This window comes from Amyelois transitella, chromosome 23 (genome assembly GCF_032362555.1).
Source record: "Amyelois transitella isolate CPQ chromosome 23, ilAmyTran1.1, whole genome shotgun sequence".
In the NCBI taxonomy this organism is placed as follows: domain Eukaryota; kingdom Metazoa; phylum Arthropoda; class Insecta; order Lepidoptera; family Pyralidae; genus Amyelois; species Amyelois transitella.
The window spans coordinates 6,352,602-6,364,749 of record NC_083526.1 but is presented as its reverse complement, the minus strand read 5'-3'; the positions used below and the strand labels follow the sequence as shown (position 1 = coordinate 6,364,749).

Here is a 12,148-nt window from a genome sequence, read left to right as displayed (position 1 = left end):
ATAAAATACCTGGACAAACTGACAATCAAACTCTCAATGGGCTTCCTGTAACATTTTCCTAGCACTCCTTCGTTTGTAACATAGAAATTCCGCTCCCAATAATCAATCAATGTTATCAACTTGTCCCCTATTATCACCATGTCTGGCTTGGGGCCGTCCTGGTGATTCATGTGATGATTCAGGACTAGGGGTTTGGTGTCCTAAAAGTATTACAACAAATACATACAAATAATCACGTTAATATCCCTTACGGGGTAGCCAGAGCCAACAGTCTTAAAAAGGCCACGTTGAGCTGTTTGGCTTAATGATGCACATCGGTTAAAGGAATTGTGGCGACATCTCTACGCCACTCGTCACAACATCAAATCACACAACAACTGTCAATTATCGCGAACAAATTGACGCGCTCAACCAATAGCAAAGAAGAAACTTAATCGCGATTTCAGAGATTTCACGGATTGGAGCTATATATACAACCTCCGACACAACATCGTCGGAGCCGCGGTTCCCCAGGCGTCACACATAGCCTGGCTGAAGATCTTCCCTTTGGTGGCGGTCGAGCCGAATCATCGCTCCCGCTACAGAATAATCCCAAGTTTATAAGCATATCCCTTAGTCGCCTTTTACGACATCCATGGAAACGAGATGGAGTGGTCCTATAATTTTTTTTCTATTGGTGCCGGTATTGTATTTAATCATTTCATAACTATATTCTATTTCTTGTAACTGTGTAAATTTGATGCGAAGGAAGTATGCATAGATCGTGGCAAGTGGAAAGATGTAGACTGCCTATCCCTACGGGAAAGAGGCGTGATTTTATGTGTAAATTTCTGTGCAATAAAGATATAACAAACAAACAAACAAATAAAATAGATAGTCAATCGGATTGATCACCTACATCAAAGATTTAATTAATAATTGATGATTAAACTTTACATCAAATGTTAAAGTTTCTCACCTTCACTAAGTATTTCACAACCGCGTACAAACAGCTCACGGCCGACTGCGTTCTGTTACTATTACTTTCCAAATTCAACTCCAACCAAATCTCTTTAAAACTCAATGCGTTCGCGACATTTTCAATTGTTAACAAAATCACATTATCAATAACCAAATTGTCACTAACTGGCGTATTAGCTCTGAAAGAAACATCCCCGTGAACAGGACTTTCAACTATTTTCCTATTTTTGATCAAAAAAGACAAATATTGCAACGACATGACGGAAAATATCGCTATGTTCCTCGATAAACAACTTGGTAATAGATTCTCGATTATTTTCTCGAGTAAATCGCAATCTGATTCGTCGATCACTGTTGTAATTCGATTGATACAATCGAGATATCCAGTTAGGATAGTTTGTATAGTTATAAATTCTTGATAGAACAATTTTTCTTGAAATACTTGATGACACCTCCTTGTATATCTGTCTATGGACTGTTCTATATTCAAATTGAAGTTCTCTGATTGGCTCAAAGGTCGATTCTGTTTGGGGAACAGTTTTATGATATCGGATAGAGTTTTCTCGAATGATGTTACCGATACTTGGTATATCTGTGACAGATCTGGTAGTACTAGTTCCAATGGATCTTCGGACAGTTCAAGATTGCCAAATTTCTCCTTAATTTCATTCTCACTTATTGGAATGAAGAATTGTGATTTAGATTCTTTGTTATCATTCTTTTTAAACACATGCAGCGTGTTAACTACGTTCAATTTATTGCTGTCGACGGACGCCGTCATCTCTTTCTGTTTCAACTCCATCTCCTCTCTGAGTCTATCTCTTTCTATCTCCCTCGCTTCGTAAGCCGAGAAAACGGTGAGAAACTCCCTGATGTAGTCGTCGCCGGCCACTTTGAAACATGACGATAATATTCTCCTGTCAAACTCTTGACATGATAAGACCGTAGTCAGATCTTCTCTTGTTAAATTTGATAATAGAAGTGCTAATTCGTAGTGACTTGAGGCTTTAGTGGACGAAGAGTCAGTTAGACAACATCTGAAAACAATTGCACTATGAAATCTGTTGACTTGACTTGCCACGTTTAGCTGTTGGGCTCTATGATAGAACTGTGATTCAAATAGTGACAGGTTGCTAGCCCATCGCCCAAAAGAAGAATCCCAAGTTAATAAGTCAATCCCTTAGTCGTCTTTTACGACATCCACGGGAAAGATATAATAATAATAAATATATACGGGACAAATTACACAGATTGAGTTAGCCTCGAAGTAAGTTCGAGACTTGTGTTACGAGATACTAACTCAACGATACTATATTTTTATAATAAATACTTATATAGATAAACATCCAAGACCCAGGCCAATCAGAAAAAGTTCTTTTCTCATTATGCCCTGGCCGGGATTCGAATCCAGGACCTCTGGTGTCACAGACAAGCGTACTACCGCTGCGCCACAGAGGCCGTCATATGGAGTGGTCGTATACTTTTTTTCTGTTAGTTTATTATTATACTAGAGGCCGCCCGCGACTTCGTCCGCATGGAAACCCTATCAATCCCGCGGGAACTCTGGGATAAAAAGTAGCCTATGTGTTATTCTGGGTCTTCAGCTACCTACATACCAAATTTCATGGTAATCGGTTCAGTAGTTTTTGCGTGAAAGAGTAACAAACATCCATACAAACTTTCGCCTTTATAATAGTAGTAGGATTATATAATACAATGTTCACCTGTTCTTAGCCTGATTCAGCAGCCAGTTGCTATCAACGTTAGTAGTGTTGACATACTGAGGGTTGATTGCTCGATCTTGTGACAGGTCCAGTGGCGATAGCGCGAACACAGATGACGCAAGCGAGTTCAACTCCATCACTAATGATGGGTACCTGAAAAAAATATAGACATACATACATACATAAAATCACGCCTCTTTCCCGGAGGGGTAGGCAGAGACTACCTCTTTCCACTTGCCACGATCTCTGCATACTTCCTTCGCTTCATCCACATTCATAACTCTCTTCATGCAAGCTCGGCGGTTTCGGGTACTTTTGACCTGACCCTTTACCAGGACGTCCTAAATATAGACATTTATGACGTCCTGGTAACTTTTCAACTTTCGCGTTGCATTATACTATTTATTCAGGAAGTATAATGAAAATAATTGTATTTTTTTGGAAATCAAATAAAAATATTTAACAACTAGCTGTACCCGTGACTTCGTCCGCGTGGTACAGTTATTTTAGGCATCATTGAAGCCCTCAAGAATGAATAATTTCCCCCGGTTTTTTTTCACATTTTCCATTATTTCTTCGCTCCTAAAAGTTGCAGCGTGATTTTATATAGCCTAAAGCCTTCCTCGATAAATGGTATATTCAAGATTTTTTTTTCATTCGATCGTGTTCGAAAGTTCCTGAGATTAGCGTGTTCAAACAAACAAACAAACTCTTCAGCTTTATAATATTAGTATAGTATTGATAAAAATCTGATATTTTTATTTCAGCGGGTAAAAGCTCGTTTTTATATAAATGGCACTAACAACTATTTTTGTTTTTCGCTAATAAATATTAAAAAGTCCTTTTGTACTTTAATTTTTTAGATATGTCCAGTTACAAACATTAAATACAATTTAATCTACGAAAGTGGAAAATAGAATTCCTCTTAAATAACTGGTTAAACAAACATCGAAATAAAAATCTCCCTTTGTAACCGGTTACGTAAGTTACCAAAGTGGACGAAGGGTGTTTTTGCTTAACAAAAAAAATATATACATATATAAATTCCTTACCGATTATACACTTGATCCCTTTGCAGCATCTCCAAAGCAATCTGAACATCTTCCTTCGTCAGTTGTTCGTTTATCTTGTCTTCAGGCATCTCTTTGAGGAGCCAACATCTCTCCACTGCTAGTTTGGCAAACCTGAAAATCAAAATCAATTTTTTATTCAGAAAATAGACCTTTGCAGGCACTTTTTCACGTCACATCACGTCTATACCCCTTGCGGGGTAGACAGAGCCAACTGTCTCGAAAAGACTGAAAGGCCACGTTCAGCTATTGATTAGTTTACATCATTTTACATTTCATCTTCTTCTTAAATTGAAGAGCTAACTCTTGTCGGTGGAGTTAAGTAGAGTAGCTTGCTCCATTCATCACTTTTCTGTGTTAATTTTCTTGTATGTTTTAACTTTAACTTTTTGCTTTATTTGATTTGAAAATAATCATTCTAAAAAATTAAAAAGTAATTTATATCTAATATCTTAATATCTTTTTGACAAAAAGCTACAAGCTACGAACTAACTAAACACTTATTGAGTAAACATACCTAGCGGAAAGCGACGGTTCCATCTTGCCGATCATTCTGCATATGAAAAATATCAAAGCGCCGCATTCGCTCTCGTGACATAGACTCAATATCTTGTACGCGTTCAATGCGAATTCGTCCTAGAAATGGAAGCAATAAGGTTTAATTTAAGTAGTATCCATCTCATTGTGCTCGCTATCAAGTGAACGTGTTTTCATACTAAATAACTAATAGGTCACTAGCATGATAAGATGGTTAATGCTCAGGGGTTTTGATTATATTAGTTCAATTTGTGTTTGCTTAAGACATTTTTTTCCATTTTCGCTTTGTCCCCAATAATTACATTAACAGAAAGCGCGGGATATTCGATGTTTATTTACATTTATAATTCGGTTCACCGCGGGAATTTACGTTTTGACAGTGACATTTAATTTTTTGTTAATTATTCATACAAAGATAATATTTAGAGACACTACACCAGTCATATTCTTTTTTAAATATCATCTTTACCTTCAAATAGTTCTGACACCTGGCCGCAACGGCTTGCAATAGCAATCCCGAGGCACTGTCCGTCTGTTGGACTTTACACAACAAACTCTGCACCATGTCCTCCCTGTATTGGCTTATTAGTATATGAATACGATTGACTAACAGCCAAGTTAGATGGACCACTTCTGACAGGCCGTTCTCTACCTGTGTACAAGATTATGAATTATAGACGAATAGATTAAACGAGTGATTATTTAATGATGGGTTAGAAATTGGCCCTGAAGCCCAAAATGTATCAAGTGTTCGATTAAGCATAAGATGAACATTCATTTAGTTCGTCGAAATATTTTTGTGTTTTTCAACTTCATAGTATCACTAAAATCCTGCTTGAATGAGTATCTTTAATTGATAAAATGGTCCTTCAAGCCGGATATATTTTTGCTCATAAAAAATTTGGGACAAATCACACAGAAATGAATATAATTACTGCATTGTAAAAAAAATAGGCGAGAAAGTTTAAAAATAATTTATATACTCACAAAATACTCGCAGTAGGCCATAACGCAAGCTATTTGCAGTACATCAACCTTCAACAGCTGTTTATCGATGCTATCATCTCTTAGAGGCAGGTTTCTCGCGAAACCCACCAGTTTCTGCCAGTACTTGTGGGTTAAGAAGTTCAATCTAAAAACCAAATACACATACTTATATAGATGAACATCCAAGAAATATAAATACCTAGATAGACTATCTTTCGCCGTCTTATTGTCTATCTCTCATATGTGAAAAGGTAACTAACAAACTTGCCTATTTTTGCAGTTATTATATAATTTGTAAAATAATATATCAACAATTTACCTGATTAATAAATGAGACCAATGTATAGTCAGCGACAAAGAACTTAGACATAGTACATTTAGTCTGTCTAGAGGTATATTCTCATCTGGACTGTATAATCCTGTGTTCAAACCGCTTTGCTCGTTATGTAAGATGGTTTGTGCTGTTTTTGCTGTGAGAGGGAAGAGGCAGCCAGCTGAAAAAGTAATTGTGATTGATTTTTAAGTGATTATGTTATGAGACCTTAAATACTTAGAAATAAAAATCAAATTATTCTGATTTTTGATCAAATTAAAATAACTAAAAAAACTATAAAGTTTAAAGATTTAAAAATTAAAATTAGTTGATTATTAATTCAAAACCCTTTTTGCGATAGATTTGCAATTGCTTAATTTTAAGGGCACAAGAAATCGGCTTGTGAAATAAATACCAATATTTATATAACTGCATATTTATATATATTTACTACTTTACTATATTACAAGCTATATTTATATTATTAAAATACATACCTTGCTATAAGTATTATATTCTAATGACTATTACTTGCGCTAGAATAGCTTATATTAATCTGCCGCTTTAGTAATTATCTCACTATGCAGCTCTATTTTCTTTAATTAACTTATATTAGTCTGACTAAAGGAATAAATTAGAAATTTGTGGCAGTATTATTTAATTTCTTATTTTATCTCTATCGGCTAAGTAATTCGATTTACAAAATGGCCGCTGGTGGTAGACTAGAAACTTCCATTGAATATCATACTTACGTGTTAAATGCAGCATATGTTTCACTTGCACCACAATATTAACGCATACCGAATACAATAACCTATGACTTTGACCCTTCACGCTACTTTCTAGGTCAAAATTAGAGCAATTTGGTTCCCTACACCCATCCACTTCCAAAATGGCGTACGTCAAAGTTTTAAACAGTAATCTGACTAATATGACATCTGGGGATAAATTCGCGCAGTTTTCATTGACATTTTGTACGTTCAAAGGGTCTATATCTGGTTTTGCGTTGAAGAAAATACTCTGTGGTGATAGACTGGTCGCTTTTAGGTTGTTTACGGTCAGTAGGATTTCGCTCTCCGGTATCAGGATGAGAACTTTGCGGAGTAAGACCATTATGATTGAAAGGTAGCGGAGTTTTAGTTTGTATGGTGTTGTCGCCTGTAAAACAAAGACTATTTATTTTAAGTTGTATGCAGAAGCAATCAAAATCTTATGCAGTGTAGTTGTTCAAAGTTGCTTACAATATAACACCCTTACTTATAATACGGAGATGGTATATTTTTATTATGCAGCTGTATACTTAGTTATATGTTAGGATGCTGAAAAAATATGTCAAATTAATGAACGTTTAATTTGGCATAGAGATGAGAGAGGGCATATGATAATTTGTTTTTTATAAATATACCTCGCGCCAAGTTTTGACACAAACATTACTCATTGATTGTCTCTATGTAAACTAGGGCCATATCGATTCAGGATTTCTTTTATATCACACACACGGTAATTCGAAGAAACATTTAACAATACAAATCACAAAACAGATAGAGCTGTATCTGCTTACTTTAGAACTAATTCTTGTATTTTTATCCTTAATTTTATAAATAAAGCTTTAATCTCACCTGATCCGGTGGGGCCTTAAACAATATCTTCATCAAAGTCTCCGCTCTACTCTGTTCCAGCAATACGTCCTTGTACACAGAATCTAGAAGCTTCTCCAATGAGGCTATAGCTTCAACAGAGTCTATCTCTATGGTCCTCTGAGATAGAAGATTTAGAAGAGTATCGCAAGCGAGTTCTGACCAGCGATAGTAACTCTCCGGATGCTCTTGAGACAGGGATAGAACGCACGAGACCAGTTCTAAGACCTACAATGAGAAGAAGAAATAATATTGTGGTTTAAAAGATTAAATGAACAATAAATCCTGTTTTGGAAAATCAAAAAAGCGTTTGACACTGTGTTTTTTCAATTTTTATACAATAAGCTGGAAATAAGATGGAATTAAAGTAGCCAATAGAAAAAAGAATAGGACCACTCCATCTCTTTCCCATGGATGTCGTAAAAGGCGACTAAGGGGTAGGCTAATAAACTTGGGATTCTTATTTTAGGCGATGGGCTAGCAACCTATCACTATTTGAATCTCAATTCTATCTTAAAGCCAAACAGCTGAACGTGGCCTATTAGTCTTTACAAGACTGTTGGCTCTGTCTACCCCGCAAAGGATATAGACGTGATTATATGTATGTATGTTTAAAATTATTCGGAGACTTTCTCACTGCAAGGAAGCTAATAGTAAAGTTGAATAAATATACCTAGTAAGGTTTCGACTTTTCATCCTACGGCTTTCCTCAAGGCAGTATTTTAGGTCACATTATCCATACATGTAATAAAACTGTAACTCAACTTTGTCTGTACATTGAAGATATTTAAGAAAAAAAAATATAAGGGGTCTTTTTAGGGTCAATAGAAGCCAAGACAATTTTTTTAGAATTTTTGTCTGTCTGCCTGTCTGTCTGTCCGTCTGTCTGTCTGTATGTTTGTACGCACATCACGCAAAATCTACCGAACGGATCTGAACGAAATTCGGCACAGATATAGTTAGTAGCCTGGATTAGAATATAGGCTACTTTTTATCCTGAAATTCTATCCCAAGGGGATGAAATATGTGCAAGTTTGTATGGAACTTCGTCATTTTTGATTTGAATCGATATAAAAAGCTATAAATAATTATACATACATACATACATATGGTCACGTCTATATCCCTTGCGGGGTAGACAGAGCCAACAGTCTTAAAAAGGCTGAATGGCCACGTTCAGCTATTTGGCTTAATGATAGAATTGAGATTGAAATAGTGACAGATTGCTAACCCAACGCCTAAAAAAGAATCCCAAGTTTGTAAGCCTATCCCTTAGTCGCCTTTTACGACATCCATGGAAAAGAGCTGGAGTGGTCCTATTCTTTTTTGTGTTGGTGCCTGGAACCACACGGCACTATAAATAATTAATTCTTATATTTATTATGATGATGATGATTAAAAAAATAGCATTTTATTGATTTAATTCATTATGCTTTGTTTATTGATTTAGTTCCCGTGGTTTAGGTATTTATTTTTTGACCACCCGATACGAGATGGCGCCTCATGAGAATTTAAGAAATAACACGATTGTAGCCGCCGGCAAAATTTTTAATTAATTAAGTTTTAATTAAGTAATTTTAGTTTCGCCAGTACTTACTGTTTCACCACATGTTTAAGAAGATTTTTTTTTATGTATGAGAAGATTTTTTTATGTAGGTAGTTTGACGCACCCCGCATCGGCGACGGTTGCCATGTTCCTCAAGATTAGCAGGAATAACACACATATAGCAACGTCAGTACTTACCGTTTCACCATTGATTTAGTTCCCGTGGTTTAGATATTTATTTTTTGACCACCCGATACGAGATGGCGCCACATGAGAATTTAAGAAATAACGCGATTGTAGCCGCTGGCAAATTTTTAAATTAATTAAAAATTCTTTTTTCATTGATTTAGTTTCCATGGTTAAGACATTTACTTATTTGGAGAAAATAACAGGGAATCGCATTATGGGTGGTACCACTGTATTATTTTGTGGTGATTTCCGCCAGACTCTACCCGTAATAAGCCGAGGTACTAGAGCTGATGAAGTAAGCGCATGTCTCAAACGATCCATACTCTGGCCTCAGGTTAGGAAATTAAGTCTAACAAGTAATACGTTAGGTGGTAACCCTCGAGCGCAAGAATTCTCAAATGTGTTATTAAAAATCGGTAATGGTACGTTGCCTGAATCGAACGGATTGGTGACTCTGCCAGAGAACCTCTGTCAAGTAGTCACTTCGGTGGAGGAACTTATCCATTTCGTTTATGGAGACCTATCTCAAATAATTCATCACGAGGATTCTTGGATATGCGAGCGAGCAATCCTAACACGCAAAAATGAGCAACCAGCTGCTAATAATTTAAGTATTTTGGAAAAAAAATTATATACCAATCCATAAATACAGTTTTAGATAGTAGCGATGCTACAACTTATCCGGTAGAGTTCCTTAATTCACTTTCGGCATCTGGACTGCCCGCGCATACAATTGCACTAAAAGTAGGCATTCCAATTATGTTGCTACGCAACTTAACGCCGCCGAAACGTTGTAATGGGACTCGCCTTAAAGTGGTGTCGCTTCATAACAATATTATAGAAGCTAGAATTCTTACTGGTTGTGCAGCTGGTGAAACTGTTTTTATACCGCGCATTCCCCTCATTCCCAACAACTTTCCATTTCAATTTAAGCGTGTACAGTTTCCAGTGGCTATATGTTTCGCGATGACGATTAACAAATCGCAAGGTCTTGGAGCAGCCGGAGTCGACCTCAGGACGAATTGCTTCTCACACGGACAGCTACGTCGCTTGCTCGCGGGTCACCAGCTATGACAGTTTATCTATATTATATTATGGGCAAGACAGCAAATGTTGTATACAAAGAGATACTTTAACTTTCCATTATTATAATTTCCTTTTTTTTTGTCTTTAGAATTTATTCGTTTTTTAACAGCTGCGCTCCCGGGACTTTGCTTTTGTAAGAAAAATAAACTATGTTCTATTCCAGGCATCATTCTTCCCGTGTACGTAAGTTTCATCAAAATCCATCCAGTAGAATTTGCGTGATTGAATAGCATCCTCAAACACGCACTCACGTAGGTACATCTATTTTTTTTTTGCATAATATTAGTCAATGCATGCATGTCAATGCAAGGCTCTTATTCTAACCAATCTTTTTATGGAAGCGAAATTAACGCAGGCGAAGCCGCGGGCAAATGCTATCGTTTTTTATAAAATCAATCTTATTATTCGTATTATTATCATAATTTCTCAGCAACCGAATTATTGTGTAATTCTTATGAGAACTAAAAAACTGCTTAACCTAAAGCTTACCTTATGTTGGTGCATAGTTTTCTGTAACATATAAAACAGCACCTCTCTAGTAGCTTGGGCCTCTTGTTGTTGCGCCCTGCCCAGTACACTTGTAGCTGTTAAAATATATATCTTTATCAATACAAGTATAAAAGTACAATATATTAAAAAAGATTTCAGATAGCCTAGATACTTAATTTTTCGCACGGGAGAGAAAGTGCCGTGTAGTTCCCGGCACCAATATAAAAGGAATAGGACTACATCTCTTTCACAGGGATGTCGTAAAAGGCGACTAAGGGATAAATTCATAAAAATGACACACAATTCTATCATTAAGCCGCTGAATACTTAAGAGATACCAGCAAATAAACTTGTGAGACGGCTGAGATAAAACAATAATTTTATAAAAGAAAAAAATTCAATATTGGATTAGACACTTGCCTTCCATCTCACCTGATGGTAAGTGACGATGAAGACGAATATGTTACATTTCTGTTTTGCCTTCTGAATGAAATCATAAAATATAAGAAGCCGATATAATTACCTCCCATATTGCTGAACACCTTCACCGCCACAGGTTCCAATCCAGCTATACACTCCAAATGGGCCCCAGAAGCCATCAGTCCATCGCATAGTTGGATAAGCTACAACAAACGATTGAACTCCAATCGAATATACTTGTTTATTTGGAAAAGGCACATCAACAGTATTCATAGAATACATTGCTTCAAAGATTTAATTTAAATAGTTCTCATATATATAATGAGAACTATATATGAGATAGAGCATAGAGATATACGAGATAGAGCAACCGACAAAAGTACAAACTAATTTAAACTCATCTAAACAAAGTGCCGTGTAGTTCCCAGAACTTTTGGAATAGAACCCCTTCATATCTTCCCATGGATGTTGTAAAAGCCGCCTACGGAAAGGCTAACAAACTTGGGATTCTTCTTGTAGGCGATGGGATAGTAACTATTTAAAATCTCAATTCCATCGTTACGCCATACAGCTGAACACGTGGCTTTTCAGTCTTATCAAGACTGTTGGGCTCTATCTTCTCTGCAAGGGATATAGACGTGACTATATGTATGTATGTAGTTTTAACTCACCTTCGGTATCTCAATAATTTGTTTCGTGTGATGTTTTGAAGAGGATAGTTGTACCAAAAACAGCAATATGTTGTAGACTAGATCACAGCAGTTTCTGAAAAGAAAACATCCCAACTAATATTGCTAAATGCGAAAGTAAGTTCATTTGTATATTTGTTACCTCTTCACGGGTTATCTACTGTATTAATCTTCTTGAAATATCACGTATATATATTTTAGAGTCGGGAGAAGGACATAGAGTACCTTTCATCTCGGTAAAAACTAACACTCTCGTGGGTTTTGCGAAAAACCTGTATTTTTCTGTAGGTGGCGCTAAATTCGTCGCTTTTTGTAACTAGCGGTTAATTCATTGCTTATTGTGGTGGTAATTTCGTTGTTTTTTAATGTAGATAACGTTAAACCTGTCGCTTTTTGTAGATGGCGCCAAAGTTTCTCGTGGATGGCAGCTACAAACCTAGTCCTCATATTTTAATTTCCTTGTGTTCTATATTGTAAGTTCCTTTGTGGCGCAGCGGTAGT

At 36.3% G+C, this 12,148-nt stretch overlaps 1 protein-coding gene across 1 annotated transcript in view; it reads right to left on the bottom strand.

Annotated features, from left to right (window-relative positions):
- Positions 1-12,148, bottom strand: part of LOC106134601 (uncharacterized) — a 46,740-nt gene that overhangs the window by 13,520 nt on the left and 21,072 nt on the right. The window contains exons 21-33 of the mRNA XM_060950940.1: positions 11,630-11,723; positions 11,062-11,161; positions 10,539-10,633; positions 7,211-7,456; positions 6,344-6,749; positions 5,598-5,772; positions 5,279-5,423; positions 4,761-4,943; positions 4,272-4,390; positions 3,737-3,868; positions 2,685-2,837; positions 959-1,997; positions 10-200 (exon numbers count right to left, since the gene is read on the bottom strand). Of these exons, the coding sequence (XP_060806923.1) occupies positions 10-200; positions 959-1,997; positions 2,685-2,837; positions 3,737-3,868; positions 4,272-4,390; positions 4,761-4,943; positions 5,279-5,423; positions 5,598-5,772; positions 6,344-6,749; positions 7,211-7,456; positions 10,539-10,633; positions 11,062-11,161; positions 11,630-11,723 (3,078 nt within the window). The remainder of the gene's footprint in view (positions 1-9; positions 201-958; positions 1,998-2,684; positions 2,838-3,736; positions 3,869-4,271; positions 4,391-4,760; positions 4,944-5,278; positions 5,424-5,597; positions 5,773-6,343; positions 6,750-7,210; positions 7,457-10,538; positions 10,634-11,061; positions 11,162-11,629; positions 11,724-12,148) is intronic.